At 45.5% G+C, this 24,547-nt stretch overlaps 8 protein-coding genes across 11 annotated transcripts; 5 read left to right on the top strand and 3 right to left on the bottom strand.

Moving 5' to 3' along the window:
* Positions 1–16: 16 nt before the first annotated feature.
* Positions 17–2,797, bottom strand: LOC117137208 (senecionine N-oxygenase). Its single transcript, XM_033298562.1, has 6 exons — positions 2,534–2,797; positions 2,304–2,466; positions 2,056–2,245; positions 1,774–1,945; positions 622–1,160; positions 17–504 (listed from the first exon to the last, which is right to left on the bottom strand). The coding sequence occupies exons 1-6, from the start codon at positions 2,577–2,579 to the stop codon at positions 325–327; spliced, it is 1,290 nt and encodes a 429-aa protein (XP_033154453.1). The 5' UTR covers positions 2,580–2,797; the 3' UTR covers positions 17–324.
* Positions 2,798–6,753: 3,956 nt separating this feature from the next.
* Positions 6,754–10,571, top strand: LOC117136139 (bcl-2-related ovarian killer protein). The gene is made up of 3 exons (XM_033296845.1): positions 6,754–7,271; positions 9,710–9,853; positions 9,909–10,571. Exons 1-3 carry the CDS (start codon positions 6,975–6,977, stop codon positions 10,365–10,367), a joined length of 900 nt encoding a protein of 299 aa, XP_033152736.1. The 5' UTR covers positions 6,754–6,974; the 3' UTR covers positions 10,368–10,571.
* A 375-nt stretch (positions 10,572–10,946) lies between these two features.
* On the top strand, positions 10,947–13,026 carry LOC117136137 (zinc finger protein 235). 2 transcript variants are annotated; one of them, XM_033296843.1, is made up of 5 exons: positions 10,947–11,074; positions 11,137–11,813; positions 11,870–12,262; positions 12,317–12,863; positions 12,924–13,026. In XM_033296843.1, the coding sequence occupies exons 1-5, from the start codon at positions 11,063–11,065 to the stop codon at positions 12,975–12,977; spliced, it is 1,683 nt and encodes a 560-aa protein (XP_033152734.1). In that variant the 5' UTR covers positions 10,947–11,062; the 3' UTR covers positions 12,978–13,026. The 2 variants fall into 2 exon arrangements, with proteins under 2 accessions (XP_033152734.1, XP_033152733.1); XM_033296842.1 differs by having other exon boundaries at positions 10,949–11,074; positions 11,126–11,813.
* A 181-nt stretch (positions 13,027–13,207) lies between these two features.
* Positions 13,208–14,144, bottom strand: LOC117136138 (geminin). The gene has a single exon (XM_033296844.1). The coding sequence runs from the start codon at positions 13,980–13,982 to the stop codon at positions 13,404–13,406; it is 579 nt and encodes a 192-aa protein (XP_033152735.1). The 5' UTR covers positions 13,983–14,144; the 3' UTR covers positions 13,208–13,403.
* A 729-nt stretch (positions 14,145–14,873) lies between these two features.
* LOC117138159 lies at positions 14,874–18,153 on the top strand. The gene has a single exon (XM_033300036.1). It carries the CDS (start codon positions 15,048–15,050, stop codon positions 17,514–17,516), a length of 2,469 nt encoding a protein of 822 aa, XP_033155927.1. The 5' UTR covers positions 14,874–15,047; the 3' UTR covers positions 17,517–18,153.
* An 18-nt stretch (positions 18,154–18,171) lies between these two features.
* On the bottom strand, positions 18,172–19,465 carry LOC117138161 (DNA polymerase interacting tetratricopeptide repeat-containing, protein of 47 kDa). The gene is made up of 2 exons (XM_033300039.1): positions 18,804–19,465; positions 18,172–18,746 (listed from the first exon to the last, which is right to left on the bottom strand). Exons 1-2 carry the CDS (start codon positions 19,431–19,433, stop codon positions 18,183–18,185), a joined length of 1,194 nt encoding a protein of 397 aa, XP_033155930.1. The 5' UTR covers positions 19,434–19,465; the 3' UTR covers positions 18,172–18,182.
* A 293-nt stretch (positions 19,466–19,758) lies between these two features.
* Positions 19,759–23,644, top strand: LOC117138162 (transcription factor Adf-1). 2 transcript variants are annotated; one of them, XM_033300041.1, is made up of 4 exons: positions 19,759–19,944; positions 20,065–20,253; positions 22,275–22,568; positions 22,628–23,644. In XM_033300041.1, coding segments are annotated over exons 1-4 (789 nt in total). In that variant the 5' UTR covers positions 19,759–19,943; the 3' UTR covers positions 22,933–23,644. The 2 variants fall into 2 exon arrangements, with proteins under 2 accessions (XP_033155932.1, XP_033155933.1); XM_033300042.1 differs by having other exon boundaries at positions 19,759–19,932.
* Positions 23,645–23,682: 38 nt separating this feature from the next.
* Positions 23,683–24,547, top strand: LOC117138164 (UPF0545 protein C22orf39 homolog). Of its 2 annotated transcripts, XM_033300045.1 has the most exons (3): positions 23,683–23,813; positions 23,866–24,260; positions 24,323–24,547. In XM_033300045.1, the coding sequence occupies exons 1-3, from the start codon at positions 23,742–23,744 to the stop codon at positions 24,327–24,329; spliced, it is 474 nt and encodes a 157-aa protein (XP_033155936.1). In that variant the 5' UTR covers positions 23,683–23,741; the 3' UTR covers positions 24,330–24,547. The 2 variants fall into 2 exon arrangements, with proteins under 2 accessions (XP_033155936.1, XP_033155937.1); XM_033300046.1 differs by lacking the exon at positions 24,323–24,547 and having other exon boundaries at positions 23,684–23,813; positions 23,866–24,302.

Genomic DNA, 24,547 nt, shown 5'->3' on the forward strand with positions numbered 1-24,547 from the left:
CATACCATATTGCACCAAAATATAGGAGATTCGGGAGTAACATTTTAATTAGACTTATACAATGTGATCGAGTCTTAGAACTAAAGAGCTATGGTGGACATTATCAGATATAGTCCTGGTTAGCAAACAAACGTTTTGACTTAATTGTTCAAAACCTAATTTGATTTACATTGTAAAAAACTTATACAAATATTAATTAACACATCTGAGTTATAATCTGTTAAAAGAAACCGAACCGAAGACTCCGCTAAATCTTCGTGTGCTAAAGTGAAACACTTTTTATCGCCTAACCTAAGATATTAGAATGGGATGAAATCAGTTTCATCATACAATAGCTTCTCCGTTCTTCAAATAGTTTTCATCGTCTACAATCGTATACTTGTTGCTCCTGTACGTGTCCAATTCAAAAATATACTTCTTGCCGCAGTCCTTCATCAGCTTGTGGATAACTGGCTTGATGTTCTCGATGCCCGCGATACTGGCCAGTTCATTGTAGTAGACAAACTGAAATGACAGATAAAAAATTGTTTTATCTATGTTCTCTGCTTGTAAAACTCTGAACAAATTAGTCTACATTAGCTAATAATTTCATTTCTTATACAGGGTATTGTGAATACTCACCTGTCGCTCGCCCATCTGATGTGCTTTCTTCTGGTTGCGCACGCCGCAGCCCCACCGCTCTCCGATCTCCTGCTCCAGATCGGCGATCATCTGCTCCCGGGAGGGAAACTTCCGCTGGCCCGTGAAGAACTTCAGCGTGAAGCGCACCTGCATGTCGAAGATGTGGGTGGGAATCACGTTGAAGGGCAGGCCCACAAAGGCCATGGTCGGGTGGTTGATGTTGACGCAGTGCTTCCACAGTGGTTGCACGAAGTTGTCTATCACCTGGACACCCACATCGGTGCTGAGGCAGGGGAATGTGTACTTGTATCCGGTGCAGAACATCACGTGGTCAAAGCTCTCCGTGCTGCCGTCCGTAAATACGGCTCCATCCTTGGTGAAGCGCTGCACGTCCGGTTTCTGCGTTACGTTGCCCATAAATGCTGTGTTAGGGGTCGTGGAAAGGTGGTGGCTTAGAAAGACCTGTTTGGCAGCCACGCGAACATGGTTGGTGATGTCTATGCCACTGGGACCGGCGCCAATGATCAGCACACGCGTGTCTGTACGAAAAACGAGTTAGCCGATAAATACTTTGGTGCTAAATGGGTTTTTGCGCAGATAAGGTAAACGGAAATGGTTTAACAATCTACTCAACGATCATGTATGATATATCATGGTGGTCTCATGTGCTAAAGCTTCTATCATTTTTTAACACAAAAGTTTTGTGCAATACTAGACCAAATGCAGTATTCTATTCTATACCAACAGGTTTTCGATTTTAGTTAGTTCTTACTATAAAATTCCTGATACATGTGCACTGCTCTTAAAAACTATAATGGTTGGCTCTTCAGTGATGTGACTACATCTTCCCAAAGGACTCTCCCGATTTTCGTCTTACTTTTCTATCTACAATCTGATAAGTAGCGTTTTGAGATCTCCCACAGTGCTAGCTATCAGCAGTTAAGCACGTGCTAGAGGAGCTCGAAATTGGCACAGACCCACTACACTTATTATAATTATGTCACACAGCCGTCAACAACATTATCTGCAGTCGAGGGCCGAGTTGTTTATGGGAAAAACAAGAGTGGGACTCCGTCCAGACGGCGATGGAGGCGAAGTCCGAAGCTTTGGCTAGACTGATTTAAGATACAGACAGGAGCGCTCTAATCTTACCTTTAAACTTATCTGCCTTGCGGTAGAGGTGGCTGTGCATCTTCTTGCCCTCGAACAGATCTAATCCCTCGACTTCCGGGAGGTCCGGTTCCGTGTAGTGCCCGTTGCAGACATACACGAAGTCGTAGTAGACTGGGTCACAGGTATCCGTGCTGTGGTCCCATACGTAGACCTGGAAGTGATCGGAGAAGGCCCCGTGAGATCGATGAGTATTTCGCCAGTCGAACAAACAAGTCACAGTGATGGAAAACTGGTTTCAAAATACGTGACGTCGCTACCAACCTCCCAGTCGTCCAAGCGAGGACGCACTCTTATCACCTCGTGCTGGAGCTTGATGTGGGGCTTTAGCTTGAAGTGTTCCGCGTAGGAGCGCAGAAATTCCAGCACCTGGTTGGAGGTGATGAAGGACTCGGCGATGTCGTCGGGGTACGAGTAGTCCGGATAGCCCATGACCTCCTTCGGAAGATTTGTGCTGAAACCGAGTCGCAAATCAGAAATCTTCCAGCTCCATCATCTACTCGATCACCTACCGCAGGCCCTCGTACATGCTGCTGTGCACCTCGTCGTACTCGTTCTTGGGCATTTCCTCGGAGAAAATCCAAGTTCCCCCGATTTCGGTGCCGCGTTCGTAGGCCACCGCATCCAGACCCGCTTCCAGGGAGTTCTTCAGCGCGCACAACCCCGCTGTTCCAGCTGAAAAGAAAAACCAGATATCGCTACTAGTGTGTGGCACATATCTCTGGAAAGATTCGAGCATCACCTCCTATTACGCAAACGCGACGCTTGTCCACTGAAGTTTTGATCATTTTGGATTCCCGATCGGTAGCGTGTTTTAAAAGTTTCACTTTTCTCTAACACGTCTACTTCCGCGCCTGACCAACGACTAACTGAGGGGCTCGAGCTCCCAGCGATATAATAGACCCGGGAAGGCGTCACTATGTGCGCTACAGTCGAGTGTGCTGGGTTGTTTGCCGCTGATAAGTCGCTTCCCTCATCACGGCAATAACAGGCTGGCATGGGTCTGAGGAACCCTAAGGGAAAGGAGAGTTCGCCAGGCGGTTTCATCCACCGACCCGTGCCTTATCACTCGCGGTTGCCGGTGACATAACAGAGACGCTGGCGACGGCATCGGCCGTTCTGTAAGCGTCTGGAATCCGCCGTCAGCCGACCCGGATTACAGTCAAGCCTCACTAAGCGAAACTTATGGGCCAGTCTTGCTGATTCGCGGAATATTTCAGAAGATTACTCGTTGATAGAAAATATATATGTTTACCAATTCCCAATACAACATAAGAAATTTACAATTTACAATTTACGAGTCTAACCAATGGATGTGTTTCTAAAAGTTGTTCATGTCCAGGAATTACGACTGTAAGTAAGGAACATCTGGCTGCTGGGCGGCATAGGAACCGATCCTCAGCTCCCACAAGGGGCTCACTGATAACGCTATCAATTGAGATTTGGTGGAGATTTACACCACCTAACCCGGAGTCACTGTGTCAGTTCAGTTTAACAGCCTATTTGAGCTTTTAATTATCAGCTAGCTGCCCCTCCAACACAGCGAACGCAAATGAATATCATCAGCGACTGGAATATAATTAATTTCATTCAATTACAAAAACTCTGCCGAGGGCAACAATGTTGCAGTGCGCAGTGAAGCCTACGGAAAAGTCATTGCTGGGGCTGGTATACATATGTAGCTGGTGGGTGGGTGTGGGTGTGGGATTGGCAAGGGAGCCAAATATTCTTAGAAACGGGTGTGGGGAAGCCAAGTAGTGGAATATGTTTGCGTTCTGATAGTAGAATTGATTGGGTTGATACTCTGCTGGAATCCAATTGAACGTAAGCATGCTTTGACAGCCCCATGCTGTCCATCAAGATTACATCTAGTTTTGCTGTGGGGTGTATGGATTTCACGCTTCTCGGCAATCGGCCCATTTTGATCATTTTGATACTAGGTATGCAAATGCTGAGAAGTAACTGTTTGCTTGACTTTCACACCGGAGAGCAGTTCACGTAGTGACGATGAGCACCGAAAGTGTGGTGCGCCAGGGAACTTAGTCCGTAGAATTGATCTGATTCGATAGATCGGTAAGATTCATTTAAAAAAGCTTACATCAGCCCAAAGAAGTATTCTTTTTGTTACAAACGCGTAAGCAATTCAAGGTGGGATCAATCCTAAATGTTCAACAAACTACTACAAACTACTATATTTAATTGCATCCGTTACTCGTATACAAAAAAGGCTTACTTGATTCGTTGACAAATATATAACAGATAGGAGGAGATGAGATAGCGTTTCCGGACGAAAAAGGAACTGTAAAAGTTAAAAGTTGAGATTAGGCAAGCAGATTCTACCAACGCCTACACTGATCAAGATTATTCAAGAATTTTGCCCTGCCCACTCTAATGCCCAAAACTGCAACGCCCACATATATGAAAAATTGTTTAATATTTTTCCATAATTTTATTAGTCGCGTAAATTTCTATCGATTTGCCAAAAAACTCTTGCCACGCCTACTCCAACGCACCAAATCCGCCAAACAGGTCACGCCCACACTTTTGAACAATTTTTGAATTTTTTCCTGTTTTATTCCCCAGTATCTATCGATATCTCAGAAAATGTTGCAATTTCGCGTTCGCATTCACCTAGCTGAGTAACGGGTATCTGATAGTCGAGGTACTCGACTATAGCATTCTCTCTTTTTTATTTTGTTATTGCTTATGCTAATTTCTGTAAATATTGCAAACAAAATTTGGACTGTTTATTTTTAACTGAGTTATAGTAACAAATCTCATTTTTAAAACTTCTGATAACAAGAACAACTGTTAATGACTCAACAAAAATTCTTTCAAACCTTGAGGTCCTATTCATAGGAATCTTTTGGGTCCCAACCGGAATGTGCGTTTATTAATCCAACGAAAACAAAATCCTCCACGGGAAATATCACCTCCAAAAGGGGCGACCGATGCTTGCATCTCTGAGCTCAGATCATAGATCAAAGCCTACGGACATTTATCGTTTAGAGATAAAAGATGCAAAGTTTTCGAACATTAAACTTAGAAGTTTGCAGATCGCTCCCTTACAGTTTTGAAATTGGCGGCAAGATTTTCTCTCTGAAAGCTTTTTCCAGAGCTTTTTGTTTCGATAAAAGTTCGACTGTAGATCTGAAAGAAAGTATAATATGTAAATATCTTGAGAAGTTAATAAAATGCGTAATAATGTAAATGAACATTGGTAAACAAGTTTTGTTTTTTCGGAACGGTTTTCGGATTCGGAACCGGGTTTCTCCACGGAACCGGTTCGCACGAGCATTATTCGTTTTGTTTTAGTTCGTTTCGAATCGTAAGGTTCGCACTAATTTTCGTGGAAGAGAACGCCCTTTTGATTCCAAGAAAAAAATAAGAAGCAGGGCGAAACTACCAATTTCCAGGCGTCTATTCCAATATTTCAATACTTCTCTGCTTTTTTCGCGTTTGTGTCCACGAAAATTAGTGCAAACAGAGAATCGAAAATGCCTGTTTTCCACGAAAATTATAATGAATAGCTGTCGATGTTTTAAAGAACGACAAGAACGACTCAAAAAAAACCTTCCAAGCCTTGAGGTCCTATTCATAGGAATCTTTTGTGCCCCAATCGGAATGTGATGTGATTTTATCGTTTAGAGATAAAAGATCTAAAGTTTTTGAACATCACATTTAGAAGTTTGGAGATCGTTCCCTTACAGTTTTGAAATTGGCGGCAAGAGCTTTCTGGTTCCATAAGAGTTGTAGATATGAATGAAAGTATAATATATAAATATATAAATATAAATCAAATGGTTAAAAAAATAATACTTCGTTGTTAAAAAAGTTTGGTTTCCATTTTACAATTATATTAAAATAATCAGTATTCGGTTTCGGAACTGGGTTTCTCCGCGAAACCGTTACCGCGAACCGGTTCCCAGCGAACCGCGGAACGCCAGTCCCGAAAACTCAACGAACGCGCAATCTAGAGGTGGAGAAACATCGATCTTGGGGGACATCAAAGTTCCCAATGTTTTTGACGTAAAACATCGATTTTTTAAATAAAAACAAAAACATTTATCTGTTTAATTTAAAGATTTTTTATTATCATTTTTTTTTAAATATTGCTTAAATAAAAAGGCATTTTTTAAATAAAACAAAAGAAACTTATTGTCGTCTACGTTTTCATTCGCCGCTGGTCCCATAATTGCTCCTATATAACAAATTAATGCGATTCAATGGAAAAGAAGCAAGTGAAACCGTGCAAGCTTTATTCGGGAGTTAAAAACTTACATTTCAGATATTTATCTATGTCTTCCACGACGCCAGCCAACGCCACCAGCAAATCATAATAAATTTGCAATAAGCTATTAATAATTGTATTAGAAAATATGAAAAATTAATTTTTTTTTATTAATTTACACATTTCTTCTCCAATGCGCAGTAGAGAAGGAAAAACATCGATGATTCCTCAAAAACATCGATGTTTGTGATTTTTCAAAAACATCGATGTTGGCATCGATGTTTCTTCACCTCTACAACGAACGCACAATCACAAGCGCCGCTCGCGAGAACGAGAACGGGAGCTCGGAAGAACGGAGATCGCAGATCGGAGAACCGTGGAACCGTAACCGTGAAAGTGGGGAACCGTAGATAGAACGGAGAGGGTGGTCGGCCGATTCCCCCTCCCCACTGCCCGTTGAAATTCAGAATACTAAGCTCTCGGTTAAACGCGGCGAAAAAGAAAGCAAGCTTCGAGCGGCTGAAAATAAAATGAAATGAAATAAAACTGGGATCGCGGCACCAGCAACAAGTTTTAGTGGTTCTCCTTTGAGCGTTCGTTCGTGTTTGCTGCCCTGCGCTTTGCCCGCCACATTCGTCGCCGACTTTTATTTTGTTTTGCCCATTTTATCAGAATCGGAGCACCTCCAAAAAAGCGCAAGACGAGCTGAGCCTCAGCTGCGTCGAGGTGAGCTGATCCGCTCCGCTCCCCTTCCGTGCGCTGCCCGCCGCTCCCCACCGCTCACACCCGATCCCATCCAATCCAATCCGATCCGCTCCGCTCCGAGTGCATAGTGCATGCAAAGTCGCGGGGCTGGGCTTTCGGAATTACACAACCCACATGGGGCAGCGCCAACAAAAGCCTCAGCAGCAACAATAGCGGGCAGCCAAGCATTCTGTCCCCGACTTCGACCATGGCTCCCACCACCAGTCCGCCACCCAAGCTGGCCAAGTTCAAGTCCTCGTCGCTGGACCACGAGATCTACACGGCCAATCGCCGCGGCACCATTGCAACGGCCTCCAGCGACTGGAAGGCGCTCCGCGGAGGCGTCGGTGGAGGAGGAGGACCTGGTAGCGGACCCAATCCCTCTAACGGCCGCTCTCTTCACGCCGGCGGACCCATGACACGGGCCGCCTCCACATCCTCGCTGGCTAGCAGTACGCGCACAATGACCAACTACCAGGAGTACAAGATGGATATCATCAACCAGGTGAGGACCAAAAATGGGTGACTAGTGCTCGTGTTCCTTTGCTATGAACAATTTTGGAATAATTTAGTTATAGTCTGGGACTCTTGCCTTATAAAGTAAGCGTCTGATTCAGCATATGTTTAAAAAAGTGTACATTAAGTGCAGTTATGAAAACAAGAGTTACTCAGCTAACGGAATTGCTAGAAAGATAAATAGGCAGATATTCAGCAGCAAAGTGAGTGTTTCAGCAAGGAACTTCCGAATGCCTTGGATTAGCTTTAATCTATTGCAGAATTCTAGAATTCTGATGGGTATTCTTAAATATAACAGCTACCTTAGACATAGTTACATCTGTGGTCCAGATATGGACTCCAGATCAAGCAGATGTTTCCTTATATGGCCAAATTCTCTAAAATGATACAATTGCAGCAATTTTTGTTGGAAAATTGGAAAAACTAAGCCAAGATAATACAAATTAAATTTGTAAATGGTTTTAGAATCGTTATGTACTATATCGGTCAAGGCTTTGTTACAAATAATTTATATACTTTCGAACATTTTTTAGGGCTCTTATGCATTGTTTTAATGTTGAAATTCACAATAGATACTTTTTAGATAAATAAGACTTTTTATAGTGCACAAAAGTCAGCAATACCTGATGATATACAAGTTTAATCAAGACAAATAATTAAATTTCTTAAAAAGTTGAGGACGTGTGCTTTACTTAAAAATGTAATTATTTTTAACATGTCTCGGTTTTAACTTTCATTTAAATATAGTTTTGCGTTAAAATAGTTAAAAGCGTTGATATTAGGTGTATAGTATATAGTTATTTTATTCCAGCCTTATGTTGCTACTCAATGTTTGTTTTTTTATTATTTTAAGTAATATCTAACGTTATCAACATTGAATGAGTCAGAAAATTCTTTAAAGTGAACTGCTCATACATCGGAACATGTGCACATAATCAAAACCGATTTTTGAGCCATATAAATACAACAGTTTGGTGATTAAATATTAGGCAAGTACGCAAAATGAGGAACTCAACACAAAACTAAACGAAAAGCTGTTCAAACAAATTGCTCAATTTCGTGGACAAATTTCGAAATTGCGAAAATGAAACTGAACAGACAACTGATCTGCAAACAGAGAGAACCTCGATTCCCATTTAATGTGCAGAAATGTTGCGATATCAACTAATTTTTCGATGGCTCTGATCGAGGACGATCCATCCGAATCTCTGCTATCCACCATTTGGGTCGTGACTCTCTCTGAACTTAATTGATAAGGCAAATATTTTTTGTTTCCTCCATTCGTTTATCTGAGACTGATAAAACTATTTACCCCGCTCCTCCAGGTGAGCGACATGTAAAGTGTTTATTAAATATATTTGCCTATGTGGTTGCTTTCGCCGGGCTGATAACTTCTCGAGGAATTTTTCGCTTAGCGCATTGCGGAAGTTGGCTCGGAATGCAGTCCTCTTAAGTAAACACAATTTTTTCTGTCAAATCATATGGAATGGGCCATTGCCAGGCTGCTGGGAGGTTTTCAGGGAAAACATCGGCCACTGGAGAAAAGGGAAGAACCGCGAAGGCGCCACGGGTGGAACCATTATAAACAAGTATTCCAAAAATAAACAGACCACTAACAATATTACCCGAAAGCCTCAGGTGATGAATTCATCGAACTTTGGCCATTCAAGTAAATTTTATGGTATTTGGTCGCGCCAAACCCGCCAAAAGAAAAGAGTTGGGCGCACAAGTGTTCGCCATAACAAGATCACGTAAACAAATTGACGGATTTATTGGTAATTCGCTGGGAGGCTGGACGGGTTCGGAGTAGCTTCGATAGACTTGTCAAGACACCAGCTTCAAGGCCGGTGATTTGGCATGGGTTTGATCTCTTTGGCTGGCCATGTCATAAGTCAAGTTGGCTCCAAAGTAAGTAATTGTTTGTTTACTTGGCTGCGAATCGTTGGCGTGACGAACGCTAATTGTGCGACATAAATTGTCGAAGGAAACTTGCAACTAAATTGGTCCGAATTGAACGCAACATGGGGGAAATGCCTTAATTACGTCAAACATTTCGCGTCTTTCAGATTCCCTAAGTAAATTTTTAGTTGTCTTAAAGCCTTTCCACAGCACGTGCGGATCGCTTCTTTTGTTTAAATCGTTGGTCAATGTTTATTGCCGCCATGTGCACCTGCCATCAGTTTGGCTGCATGTTTAGATACTCTGTAAGAGGTGTGATTGAAATAGCCCAGGTGTCCACGGAATCCTGTAAACGGATTCAGAGCGACGTAAATAGAACATGTGCAAGTACATTCGCCGGAAAACTCGAGGCAGTCGATTGATATTGTTTAAGTGGCCCGCTGATGGAGCGAAATTGCCTGGCAATGATCAAAGCACTGTAGTTAATTTGATTGTGATTGAACTTTTGGCTTTGTCGTTCTATTCCAGGGGAAATGTCTGTGTGGTCAGTACATCAGAGCGCGGCTGCGACGGGCAGGAGTCCTCAACCGGAAGGTGACACAGCGTCTGCGCAACATCCTGGACCCCGGCTCCTCGCACGTGGTCTATGAGGTTTTTCCGGCACTGAACAGCGTGAGTGGACTGCCATTTGACATTGAATCTTTTTATAACATGGTTTCATCCACAGATGGGCGAGGAACTGGAGCGGATGCACCCGCGGGTGTACACAAACATATCGCGACAGCTGTCGAGGGCCCCGTTTGGGGAGCTGGAGGACAGCGACATGGCGCCCATGCTGCTCAACTTAGTTGCCAAGGATCTTTTTCGCTCCAGCATCACCTGGGGCAAGATAATCTCGATATTTGCCGTATGCGGCGGCTTTGCCATAGACTGCGTGCGCCAGGGACATTTCGACTACCTACAGTGCCTGATTGACGGTCTGGCTGAGATCATAGAGGACGACCTGGTCTACTGGCTGATCGACAACGGCGGATGGCTGGGCCTGTCGCGGCACATCCGACCCCGGGTCGGCGAATTCACGTTCTTAGGATGGTTGACGCTGTTTGTGACCATCTCTGCGGGCGCGTATATGGTCTCAAACGTGTGTCGGCGCATTGGAGGTCAACTGTATTCGCTGCTGTTCTAGATTCGCCTGGGATCGCGTCGTTTAGAAATACAATCGTACCATTTAGTCAATGAGAGCTTCGAATCATTCCTGCTTCCATGGGCACCAGTCGTTTAGTAGTATGTAATGGACCCTGTTTTACGTATAATATTGTTATCCCCTTTCTCCTCTTTTTGTACATACAAGGCTATTTTAGGCGCAATAAAGCGTGTGTTTTAATTTGAATTTGGCGCCAAGTCTGGGTGGTAAGCATGGAACTAGTACTTTATATCTGTGTTTAGCAACACTGGAAACACCGTGGAGGTGCCATTTGTTTTGAATACGAAAATTTGTCTTTTAAATGTCATAGTGACCAATCTTTAATTTTTGAACAGTGTATCAGTTACCATACGCGTTTACCATTTTAAATACAAGAGGAATAGACTAACGTAATCTCTCAGTTAAACAAAGTATATAAATGTTAACTTTGCTGACGAAAGTTTTTATAATTTTGCAATTATTTAGTTTCAGTGTTCTAGCTTTTAAAAGAACATTTTCAGAATATGTAGACAGTATTTGTTATTAACATTTAAAATTTTTATTGTTAGCCTTGCCACCCAGCTAAAGCAAATATTCAACAAGCCCTGTGGCAACGCTCCGACTTCCACCAACCATTTGTTATTATTGCTGTGGATCTGACCATTATTATATGTTGTAAATAAAGATTGCAGCAAATTATGCCATGTCATGTAAGTGCACTGTTTCCGTGGGCATGAGCGTCGAGTAACATGCACTTGCAGCGTCCAACCAGGCCGAGGAGACTACCCCGAACCTCCACGTGGGGGATGGACACTTATCCGGAGGCGCCTTGCCGCAGGAATTCCTCTACTGCGAGAGCTGCGGCAACGTATACGAGGACACCGAGTCCTACGACAGGGCCCACGGTCCTCAGGCCGGCTGCTGCATCGGCGCTAGCGGGGAATTGGATTTCGTCGAGGAGGTCGCCGAAGATTGCATTTCGGAAGAGGTCGGGGAAGAGGACATTATCTACGCAGACGTACCCCTCTGGGAGCTGGTGGAGGAAGTTCCGGCCAACATGAAGGCGGAGAAGGACCAAACCGAGCCTAGCAATTCCGATCGCTACTTCTGTTACGACTGCCACAGCATTTTCGAGAACCGAAATAAAGCTGAGGAGCACATATGTCCGAGGGCGGAATCCGGCGGGTCCAGCCAACAAGTTGGCGATGCGAAAGCACCCGCCCGGCGAAAGTTGGCCAGTGTCAGTGCAAACACGGGTCCGAGCGACGCATCATCCGTTATTAGGTGCGGAATCTGCAACACCGTTTTCAGCTCGGAGAAGTTTCTCAAATTCCACATGCGCATTCATGAGAATCGAGCTCCCAAGAGCATTCAGGACGCCCTTCCCATAGGCGCCCATCAACAGTACAGCGAGCTGGACCAGTTCTACTGCGAAATATGCAACAAAAGGTATGCTAATTTCTGCAGTTGAAAGAAATACCACGAATCATTTCCTTCTTTACCAGCTTTGATGAAACCCTCCTGACGGTGCACAAACAGATGCACCAACAGGAATCTAGTGAGATTATGTGCAGCATTTGCAACCGGAAGTTTGAGAATGAAGTTAACTATCAGATGCACCAAAAAATCCATGAAAAACCGCGCGACTCAGAGCCCTCTCGTAAATTAACCCAGAGTACTAGTCTCGATAAGGAGAAACCCGGGTTTCCCTGCCAGTACTGCGAGCGGGTGTTCACCCGACCCTTTGAAAAAGTCAAGCACGAACGGGTCCACACCGGAGAAAAGCCTTACGCCTGCGAGGTCTGCGGCAAGACATTTCGGGTGTCCTATTCCCTGACCCTTCATCTGCGTACCCACACCAACATTCGGCCGTATGTCTGCACGGTGTGCAACAAGCGGTGGGTAAAATCAAGTTTCATAGAATAACAGTTTTGAATAACTTATTATTTTAGCTTCAAATCGCACCAAGTGTACTCCCACCACCTACGCATCCACAGCTCGGAACGACAGTTTTCATGCGATGCGTGCCCCAAGTCTTTTCGGACCTCCGTGCAGCTGTATGCCCACAAAAACACCCACACCAAGCCTTACCAGTGTGCCGTGTGCAATCGCCCATTTTCTTCGATGTACGCCGTCAAGAATCACATGCAGACCCATAAGGACGTCAGCAGCAAAGGAAGTGTCGGCTCTGGTACGCCGAACACTAAGAGTTCACCCACCTCGAAGAGCCAGGCAGCTGGGAAGTTCTATTGTGATACTTGTGGAGCTGAGTACGCGCGACTCTTCGCCCTGCGCCTGCACATGAAGTCGGCTCACGGCTTGGTGGAGGAGCAGGAAACTCCAGCCACCTCATCTGATGCTGCACACGTCGCTGAGACCGATGATTCCGAGACTGCGGTGTTGATAGCGGCAGCCGAGGCAGATGCCGCTTACATAAACGCTGTGGTAAACGACGTAGACATCGTGGGCACCGTACCCACCTACGAAGAGTGCGTTGTGGTGAGTTACTAGTTTTTTGTATCTCTTCCCAAACTTACTTCTTTCCTTCCCTTATTGCAGTTTGACGTGGATAACTTCCACAGCGAGGAAGTTATTACAGATTGGCTTAAGTAGCACTTCACAGTTTTAAATCGACTTCCAATAAATATTTGTCTCAAAAATATGTTTTACCTTGAGTATTTTATTTGTGCGTTAGCTGCCACACATTGAAACCCAACCGCCTTGATATAAGCTACTAAACACATATGTTGATGGATTAATGAAAGGAAAAGAGCATATCGAATCAAGCATTTGGATATGAAATGTTTTATATATGTTACACATTAAATACAGGAACATACAAATTAAATATTGAGTGCAATTGTGCAAATGTAAAACTTTATTAGGATTATAACTGGCGTGTAACAAGTAAATATATTTCTGGCGTACAATTAGACCAGCCGTTGTGTTGGCTGACGACGAACAGGAATATAAGCGCGATATTTAACTACAACTAAAAGTAAAACCTTAGACTAAAAAAACGTGTGATTGGTGTGTAGCTTAGGCGTTAGCCTTGTCATCGTCACCCGCAGCGTCGTCCTCCTCCACCTCGCTGTTGTCCTCTTCGCAGATCTCCTTCAGGACCTCCACCAGATTCTTGGCCTCGTCCAGTTCCTGGCGCATAGTGTCCATCTCCTCCTCAAGCCCCTCGATGCGCTCGTGCAGATGGCGGTTTTCGGTGAGCGAGTCCTCCAGCGCCAGTCGCCGCTGCTCGGCCAGCAGCTTGTAGTAGTTCTCGCCGGGTTCGGCTGTGCTGGTGAGATCCTCTGCCGTGATGGGCTTGTCAGCATTGCCAAGCGGAACGGCCTCAACATCAGTCTGGGTATCCGCATCCTTTGTGGAAATCGCTGGCGCCGTGTCCACGCATTTGCGCTTGCCGTACTTGGGCGCGACTTGAACGCCGGCCTTCAGACGACTCAACTGATCCACGATGGAGGCGCGCCCTGAACCAGTGAGGTTCTCCTTATCGTTTACGTTGCCCTGCAAGGGTTTCAGGGTTTGTCTCTGCTGCTTCAGGTGCTCCTTCTGCTCGGCCTCTGTCTCGACTTGGATGTAGACCCTGGCAGCGCTCGAAGACATCTTCGGAGCTGTGTATTGTGCTTTCGGTGGGTTTGGTTGTCAGGCGGCAGCGCGTGTGCTACTTGCTTGTCGGTTGTTTATGCATTAATTTGTGAGCAACGCTTCACACTTTTTCACTCGTTGTAATGGCCGCCAAAAAATGCCGATGCCGCGTGCTGTTGTCCAACACTGTTTGCTCAAGGGGCTGCATCTCATGCAATTTCATCCCTCGATTTCGTGTCACGACTATCGCAAAAAGTTACCAAGTTATTTTGGGAATGTAAAATTAAGACATCCCTTCAAATATAATCACAAACCTACAAAAAAATTTAAAAAATAACAAATCCTATCCCAAAATATTAATAAAATATTAAATAAATACCGACTGCCTGCTGGTGGAAGCAAAACTAAAAATTAAATTTTTACCTCTTTTGCAAATCATAATTCATACTCAGCCAAGTAGAAGTCAAATATACCCCGATTTCCGATGTAGAATTCTAAATACTAAAATGAAATGCCTTACATTTTTGAAAATACGTAATCATTAGCGTTTTTTTAAATAAATAATAAAATATATATATAAAGCGAAATATAATGAGGACATTAATTTGTATTTGTTTGGTTTTAGACCTGGTTTTGGGTCTTGAAAATAATTTTAAGGATTGTGTATAATCAAGCTAGGACCCAAGATGTCCAAATAAAATGTAAGCTGGACTAAATACATTTAGAAATTATTTCCAAAAATTAAGGTAAGCATTTAAAAGTATACATAAAGAACTTGAAAGAACTGTGCAGTTTAAGCTAAGCACCTTAAGGAAGATTGATATATATTGAAGTTATAAATGAATTTATTGGTCTGCTAGAAACGCGATTTCAGTGATATTCCGCCAGGTGGCAACGCCAGTCACGTCACGAGGACACGAAGGATAAACGTGCGATAAGAGAATAGCCGATAAGAGCTCCACCCAGTCGCAAAAAACATGTAATTCTCGGAGTAGCGGATATACATCGTTTACTTTTTTATTTTTCACTCGCAACACATTCACCGCACCTCCATCCGCCCCACCACGGAGCAATCGCCCCAAGATGGACCACAACGAAATCTCCATGACCATGGACGCCAAGCTGGATACACACGATAAGCGACCAGTGGCGCTGCGTTACAAGACGTGGACCCGCTGCCAGGTGAAAATAGAGGCCATTAAGTGTGTGCCCTGCTTCCTGCGGCTCAGTTTCCAGTCCATGGAGACCGAGTCGCACTCCCAAGAGTGTCACCCCGCTAAACCCATTAGCGTCTCCGTAAACGTTCCGGGCGTCAGCTTGAGCCTGGCTACCTCGCGCACGAAGCAGCACTCGTACGGGCTGTTTTGGACGCAGAATCGACGGGACTGCTTCATCTATTTCGCCCTGGAAACGGAGACATCCTGCCGACGTCACATGAAGTGGATGCGAAAGTCGATTAAGAATCTGGAACTTTATCGCCAGGTCTTTCTAGAGCAGCGCCGGCTGAGCAGGGGTCCCGGAGGTCTGGGCCCGCTGCCTAACCTGCCGGAAACCCTCGATGCTAGCGCTCTCTCTCCGCGAGTCTCGCAAATCTACGAGGAGATTTTTGACGGCAGCCGCATCTCCCGCGCCTCAATCGCCTCCGGCATCTACGAGGAGATGAAGCCGTCAGTCATGGAGACTCCTTCACCGCCGCCGCTGCCCGCACATCCTTACCGTCAGCGAATAAACACTTTTGAGTGCGACAAGCTTGGCGAGATTGCGCGGTCCAGCACCAATCCCGAATCGGAGCTGGCCAAGAAGAAGAAGTACAAGAACATGCTGGACAACCTATTCGGAAGTTCACGTCAAAAGCGTTCCGGCAGCACCAGCGAGGTGGTTAATGAACCCAGCGATGAGGTCCTGCCACTTTATGAGAATGCCCCTACGCCGGAGCCTGTGCTTCCGGTAAAGCGCACATCCCAGTTGAACAAGTCCCAGCGCAATAGCTTCTCAAGCCCGGACTTGTCCAAACTCAATCTGCTGGACACCTTTGGCGAATACTTCGAGACCCAGAACCATGAGTCGAGCATGGAGCTAAACATTAGTCTGGATGAATCGGTCATTGAGCCGATCTCTCGCAATGAGATTATTGCGCAGATATCTAGCCAATTGGGCAAGACAGACTCTTTGGAAAGTCTGAATGTTTCAGAGCAACTGCCGTACAACTTCAACTTTTCCGCTTGCAACACGTCCACCATTAATCTCATTGGATCGCATGGAGCTGTACCGCAGAGTAATCAGCTAAAGAAAAATAAGATACTACAGGAAGACCTTACGGGGTACTGTGTAATGGCACCCATTTTAAAGGCGACGGTAAAAGAGCTGCCCCCACAGCCAGGCGGCAGTACGGTGTCCACATCCTCCGGATATTCCACGGGCTCCTACTGCTCTTCCACCAGCAGCTGTAACACGGAGGACCAGCCCACCAAGACGCAGATCGCCAATGAGAGTGACATATACGAAGTCATGCATGGTACCTCTCTGAACAGTACCGTCGGAGCAGCTGCAGCTGGATTTGCGGAACACCTGTACGAGAACCTTTTGGCTGTGAAGGCCGCACAGGAGCTGGAGGCGCAGCCTGTCGGCTTTGGACTGAGCACAAGCACACCCACCGAATCTCCCCTGGCGCCGGCCTTGCCGCAGAAGGGAACGCCCAAGGACAAATCTTTGCAACAGAAGCCAGAGGAGGAAAACTACTACCAAACACCAAGAAAGTCGATTATCAGTGTGGACGACAAGATACCCTCCTATTATCCCAACAGCTGCGACACACTCAAGTCAAAGCGACGCAGTCCCACCGAACATGGACCTAGTTTTAGGCACTTAGTCAGTTCCAAGTTGCGACGTGAACGAAAGGAGAACCTCTACATTTCCTCGCCCCAGCAGATCATTGAACAGCGCCACAAGGCGGCCACCATTTCATCAGTATCAGTATCAGCCAAGACTAAAAGCTCAACCAAAAAGACTGCCGCCCACAAAATCTCAGACAGTGTTTATGCAGTCACCCATCCGGTAAAGCGACCGAACAGCACCAATAGCAACAATACCCACCAAAGCAACAATAACAATAACAATGAAGTCGTGGATGACGAACTGCTGCACCTGACCGTTTTGAAGAACATTGACTTCAAGTTTGATGATAGCCAAGCATCTGAGGTTTCCTGCAAGGCGAAATCGTCGGCTCTTCCCGTAGCGAACGGATGTTTTGTACAGCCAAATCTGGAGAAGGAGTACGAGGATCGCTTTCAAGCGGCGGATAAGGCGAGTCGTCTCTTGCAAAAGTATGCGACGCTGGCCAAAATAGGGCATTCGCCCAGCAAGGCCTTGCCGGCACCAGCGCGTCTGGAACCCATGATTCAGTCCGTGGCCACGTCCAATGAGTTGCAGCCCGAGGGAGGCACCATGAAAAAGTTCGCCTCGCTACCACGCTTCAAGAAAATTGACTTTTCGCCGCTGAAGATGAGACTCAATAGTGTGCTGCAGAGAAATCCACCTTCGCCGCAGCAGTAAAATGGATTCTCCGTTTTCCGTAACCATGTTTAACACTTCGCTGTGGACACACGCTGCTTTTTACCCATTTCGCTATTTATGTTGTAGTTTCTTGTGAATGTGATCTGATTAGTTCGACAAGTTGATTATTATGTTATCCGAGTATGTAATACGCTTTCCCACGATGCACTTAGACTTAAGCCTTATATGTATGTTCATCCTGCTTTGTCAAATGTATTTTAACGAACCATATCCGGATCCACTTGGGGGGTCCCCTAGTATTACTGTTGTGAACCAACGATGGATGTCTAAGAATATGCTCAATTATGAAAATTTACAAAAACGCTTTTATACGTATTAAACCAAAAACCATATTGTTGACTCATTTAGGCGCCTTGTTGTTAAAGAAAAACTAAATTTAGCTAACCAATTTTCAATTCTACAAATGATTAATCGTCTACCACAATGGGCATACGCCGCATCAGATATTTTTTGGCGGCGTAGCCTAAAACTACGCTTTTTAGCTTCGCATAACATATCAGAGATTAGTTAAACTTACAATAAAATGCTTCAAGATAGCATATCCAATGCTGAACTGTACCGTGACTAAACCATAAGCTTACAAATAAAATATGCCACAAAAATTAAGTAAACTTTACAAGCAAAAGAAAAGGTGTTTGTTTGTTTTCAAGAAGGAACCACTTTATTTGCTCGCTTGCTATTTTTAAACTCCTGTTCCACCCGCGAATCCTTGGGCACCACATAGAAGAGCAGAGTGCCACCGGAAACGAAAAACCCCTTTTCGGCGATTATCTCGGCCAGCTGCTTCTCCTCGTCCACCTTGTGGACGCAGCCCACCTTGTGGTTATCGTAGTAAACGTGCACGTTACCCTGGCGGTAGTTGTGTTCCTTGTCGTATGGCAGCTTTTCGGCGAACAGCCTCGCCAGGCAATCCCGCATGGTGATGGTCTCCGGCAGGCGCTGATAAAATTCGCTGATTAGGAACTCGGGGTAGCAGAACGCAGCCGGCCAGATAAGCGTGCTGCCGTCCATGTCCAGGTGCACCGGATGGTCCTGCAAGGGCAGATACTTGGGCTTAAGCAGCTCCTCGCTGATGACGTCCTTTTTGCCAACTTTTTGATCTTCAAACTTAATGGCGCGCTGCTCGATAGCGTCGCGCAGTCTGTGGAAGCCTGCAAGCCGACGCCTTTCCTCGATAGCCTCCTTGCGCTGATTGCGTTCTATCTCGAGCTGCGGAAATAAATTGTTTAATGTGGGCTCACATCCAGTTGGATCACTCATTCTCACCTTCTTCATCTTGTTCTTGTGCAGCAGTGCGTTGGCCTCCTTGTGATCGACGTCCACCTCAAGCAGCTCCTCGCACATCTGGGTGCACAGATCGAACCTCTCCAGCTCGTACGCACACTGTGCCGACCGCCAGCGGGCCTTTGTGTAGTCCGGCTTGTAGAACAGAGCTCGCTGGGCGTCGCTCAGCGAGGATCTGTAGTTCTTGATAAAGAAGTGAGCCGCCGAGCGGTTGTTGTAGAGAACGGCTAGCACGTCGGGATTGTCCGTCTTGGTCTTGATACCCTCCGTGAAGCTGTAGATTGCCATGCGGAACTTCTTGTGCTTCATGTAAAAGTTGCCATCCTCCTTGTAGTTGAGCGCCAGCTCGTCGCGCGTGTTCTCCTCCGGATCGTACTTGAGCTTCTGCAGACCCTCGAACATCGGATGCACGTCGTCGCCTGGCTGCGGAGCACGTTTCATGAAGAACGGGTGCTTGTCCATCTCCTCTTGCCAGCGGTCCTCCGGCCAGCCCTCCTCGTAACGCTTCTTCTCCAGGCCATCGATAAACGCATCTAGCTCTGCGTCCAGCTGGGCCGCCAGCTCCAGACGCTCCTTATCTGTCCAGTTTTTTTGTGCCGCCAGTTGTTCCATTTGGTCTATTTAGAAACAGTGTGACCGCATACGAGCCGTTACAAAATACCAACTGGCCTTAGGTGCCGCAGATTTCCTAAAGGTGGCGCCTCTAAAATATCTAAAATATCCGCCTATCGATAGTCGTCACCGTCCTTCTTTAAACGAGCTAAACTCTGAACGCAATATGATTACAAGCTTAACATGGTAAAACATTAAACTTTAGGAGGCTCTCCGCAACTTTCGTGATGTGTCAGAAACATCGATAATCGCCATAACATATTGATATTGTATGTGCGTTTTAAAATTATCGATGCGCTGATGACCCCTTCATCGGCGTTTTCCCACCCCTAATGGGGCAGAGACGCGACTGAGCTGGGACGTACCGTTACCGTTGGCAGAGACGCGACTGAGAAATAAAATTAAAACGTCGACGTTCCTTCCTCGCAGAAGAAACCAATCAAAATAAAAACAAACAGAGCGTGCGTTCGCGCCAAATACTTAACAACAATTAGCAAACGTAAGAAGCAAAGTGAGTGTCGTCGGCTGCGGGAGCCCGTGTGCCCAGCTTGGAACTGGGATCCGACCCAGTCCACGTCCGCCTCGTCCCCGCTAAATTTGTAACTCTTGTTTCCCCGTCTTGTCCCCTCAGTGCATACCCTCACGGCGGCCATTGAGATGGACAAGCTGGATGCCAATCTTGAGCAGCAGTTTGATCTCAATCTCATCGAGGCTGTCAAGCTGAACCCAGTGATATACGACAGGTCGCACTACAATTACAAGCACTTTGTGCGCAAGGCCCAGACCTGGAAACAAATCGCCGAAACGCTCGGTGTACCTGGTAAGCGAAATTCGGCTGGTTTTGGCTACGGGTTTTCTGCTTTCTGTCAGCCGTCTTCTGTCCGTGCCCCAACAAGCCCCAGCCAATTGATTAATTCGGTGCGGGCGCGGGTCGCAGGGGGCGGGGCAAGTCAGTCGACGACGACGACAGAAAACGACGCAAAAGTGAACGGCGACGCGGCGCAGTAGCTGGCTGATGGTTAGGAAATGACAGGGGCGGATCTAGTCGTGTGAGGGTGTGCACGAGGTGCCCCGCTCATAAATTACAATTATGCGAATTTTATTTACTGCATTTATGTGGTTGCATTCAGAATGCTGTTCACTAATAATTATACCTAGATTAATTTCTATCTGCAACGATCCGCTCGAAAATAAGCGCCCCTTTCGGGCGCTGGAACTCCGGCACTGACCGCTCTGTCGGTGTGAAGACTGTGCTCAGTCGATATTTTTGAAGTTGCTGTACTTTGCCGTCGCGTCGCAGTAGTTGTCTCGCTCGCTCCGCAGCCATTCTGCTTGCGCCAGCGTTTATTTTCGTCCACTGCGACTGCGATGTGCGCTGCTCACACACGTATACATGCATACAGCATACAGTGGCGGAAAACAGTTTGGCACGGGTTATAAATTCGTATTTATTAGTAAAATAAATGATTGGCCCAGTTCTTTAGGAGGATCTAAAGATTTGGCAGATATTTTATTATTATTATATTATTGATTAGGATGAGAATTCGGAACTTAAAATATAAGGCTTTGGGAGTGCCAATAGATAAGCACAATTTAGAACAGCTGTGTCAACACTTTAGAGCCCCACTGTACATACCGGGAACCGACCAGGCAGCTTTCGTTTCGTTTTCATGAGTATACCAACAAAATTTACCGTTCACCCCACCCCCTTTGACGGCCTTTGATCGAACCTTAAATTTTCGCCCAAATCGCTGCACCTCATCCGCTTTCGATTATGCAAGTAGGTGGCTGGAAAGCTGGAGTTGCAACCAAGTGGAGCCAGCAGCAATGCCACAAGTTTCCGTCTCCTGGCAGCGGGCAGCGGGAGTCGGCGACGGCACAGCCACCGTCACGTCAACGTCTCTGCTGGCGCTGGGAAGCTGCTGTCCGCTGCCTTCCTTCTGCCACCGCCGCTGCTGCTGCCAACGGTTTGTTTTGGTTCCCGATTTGATGCTTCTTGGGGTGGGTTTGATGGTATAGTTCTAGTTTCTGCACAGATCCGGACCGCACTAGTCCAGAGCTTCTTGAAAAACCTTCTGTGGAGAGCCGCCACCCACAGCTGCGCAGGTGTGCTTGCACCGGTTGTTATGAACAGGTCTTCGAGGAAAAGCATTTATTCATTGTAACAGATACAAGATTTCAGTTTATATTACATTTGTAATATTTTCAGAAACACTTCATTTACTTACGAATCTGGCTTCTTTTGGAATGTAACTTCATTTATAGAGGTATACTTTATCAATCATTTGACGGGTTAACCGATAAGATATATATGATATGATGATATATGTATTTACACACAGACGTACAGAGACGAACTTAATTATAGGCACAGTCCTTTGTTTTATTCATTTGTATCACTTCATTTATTTGGAGGAATTGCAGCTGACATAGAATGTTGATAAATTTAACTTTTTTTAAAGTGGGAATTTAGGGACCTGTATGATGAGTTTGAACATTGCATCTCGTTGCTAGAGTAAACAATCTATATTGAGTCAGCCAGCTCATCCGTTTAGCCGATGAACTTTTGGAAACATGTGATACATTTAAGGCTTACTAAAAATATTTTTTTATTATTTTTCAAGTGAGTCATTAGAAAGGCAGTCAGTAATTTCTCAAAAAAATTTTACACAAATTTCAGCCGAAATATGAGATTATGCGACCTCTTTAAAGTCTACCAACCAAGCAGTAGAAGTTAACGCTTCTATATTTTAATAGTCAATACATAAAGGCAACATTAGTTTAATAACTATTTAATATGGACCTTTAATAATCATAAACCAAAAATCTTTTTCATTTTAGAACAAAAATGTACGAAGCGATGGAAGAGTCTGCGCGACAAGTTCGCCCGCGAGATGAAACTATGTCAGGAATCGCGCTGGCGTTACTTCAAGCAGATGCAATTCCTGGTTGACTCCATCCGCCAGTACCGAGAGTCGCTGCTCGGCAAGTGCGCCAATGGGAGTCAAAACGCCAACCAGGTGGCCGATCCGTCGCAGCAGCAGCAGGCGCAGCAACAGACCGTCGTGGATATATTTGCACAGCCCTTCAACGGCAGCGCCACAACCTCGGCCCAGGCACTGACCCATCCGCATGGTAGGTGAACCAGCATTTGAGCACCAGAGATCCCTTCTAAATACTTCGGTCTCTTGCAGAAATTACTGTCACCAGCGATGCACAGCTGGCAACTGCCGTGGGCAAGGACCAAAAGCCATACTTCTACGAGCCGCCACTCAAGCGGGAGCGCAGTGAGGAGGAGCACAGCGACAACATGCTCAACACCATCAAGATTTTCCAAAACAACGTCTCGCAGGCGGTCAGCGCCGAGGACCAGTCGTTCGGCATGGTAGTCACGGACATGCTCAACACGCTGGGCGTGCGACAAAAGGCCGAGGCGAAGGTGCACATCATCAAGTATCTGACGGACATGCAGCTTTTGGCACAGCACAACAAGTACTAACTGTCGGGCGGCTGTCACCGGCAGCTGCTGCAGCTGCTCCAACTGGAGAGCGTTCTGCCCTGAGATCAAACGAGAACGGACCCACGGCTACCCACATCCAAATCTACACGGGCTTGGGGGTCTTGTGCGGTCATTTTCTACAGTTCATAGGTCTTAAAGTCAAACTACAGAATAACATTAGACGTAACATCCCACAGCGTAAACCATAACGCGTAATGATACTTCCCCACGCCCACACGTAGACAAACATATATATTTATATGCTTAGTTGGCCCCATGATCGGTGATTTAATTCGCGCCCAGTTCTCAGCTCTGTACAAAAAATGCGATTGAAAATAGCGATTCTAGAATTATGAGTAGCTTGTTAAAAGACCGTGGAAACACTTTATATGCAGCGTATTGTAAATTTTGACTACGATTTAGTTGTAATTTGCCATCGGGTCTTAGCTCTAAAACTAAGTATACACGTAAAAGTTATTTTAATTTTATAAGTTCTGTTGTAATATGCTGAAAACGTTGAAAGACACTTTGAAATGCTTTAATTAAGTGTGACAGAGGGAAACATAAAACACCTTTTTCATAGTGATCGCATATTACACACTTTACATGGATACGAGTAAAATCGAAATAGTTGCCGGCAACGCCAGTTGCTAACCATTTTTAATGATTAATTGTGCAATTATTTGGTATTAAATGGAACATTTGAAAGTAACCGACTAGTTTCAATCGGGGTGATGTGGCAACGCCGCGAGCCAGCGGCATAAACAAAATCAGCTGTGCGGGCGAATGATTGATTTTATGTAATTGAAATGGCCACAAAATCGGATAATGCTGACTCAAAATCGGACAAATCCAAGGAATCACTGAATGACGCATGGGCAGTAAGTATCCAGCTACGGTAATAGATCCGAGACTCAGGAATTCCCTTTACAGATCCGACCCTGTCATCTGTACAAGGAGGAGTACGACGACTGCACGAGCTTTAAGGCGCGCTTCCACCAGTACTTTATATTTGGCAAGGACACAGATTGCTCCCAATGGCTAACTGATTACCGGAACTGCGAACGATATCAGCAGTCCAACGGCAACGATGTGGCTGCCGGCAAAGCGGTGATCAAAAGCGAGGAGGAGCGCCGCAAGATCCGCCTGCGCGCCCACTTCGCTAACGACACTTGGCAGAAGCGTAAGGAGCCACCGCTGGATTGGGCTGCACCTCTGCCGGACTGGATGGAGAAGCGAAACGAGAATACCTATCTTGAGGTTAAGCAAAAAGAGCTCTCTGGACAGGCGGCGCCGCAAGGAGAGGAACGCTCGCTGTGCACGATCATGTGAAGATAAATAGTAAATGACTAGTTAAGAATATAAGGAAATTGTTTAATTTTTCTTTAAGGATATAAGGTTCTTCGCAATGGTTTCGAATAATCGGCGGTCTGGCAGCGCTCGTGTCAGCTGTATTTGTTTCTGGCAGTGCTGCTACATTTAGCTAAATATACGTAAATTTGCCGACATAACTATCTTAAACGCCTTTAAAGTTTTAGGCTTCATTAAACACGTAAAGAAAAAACTCATTTGCTGTCAAAAAGTCTAGGTGCTCGTATTACGAATCACACAATTT

This window comes from Drosophila mauritiana, chromosome 2R, assembly GCF_004382145.1.
Source record: "Drosophila mauritiana strain mau12 chromosome 2R, ASM438214v1, whole genome shotgun sequence".
Taxonomy (NCBI): Eukaryota; Metazoa; Arthropoda; class Insecta; order Diptera; family Drosophilidae; genus Drosophila; species Drosophila mauritiana.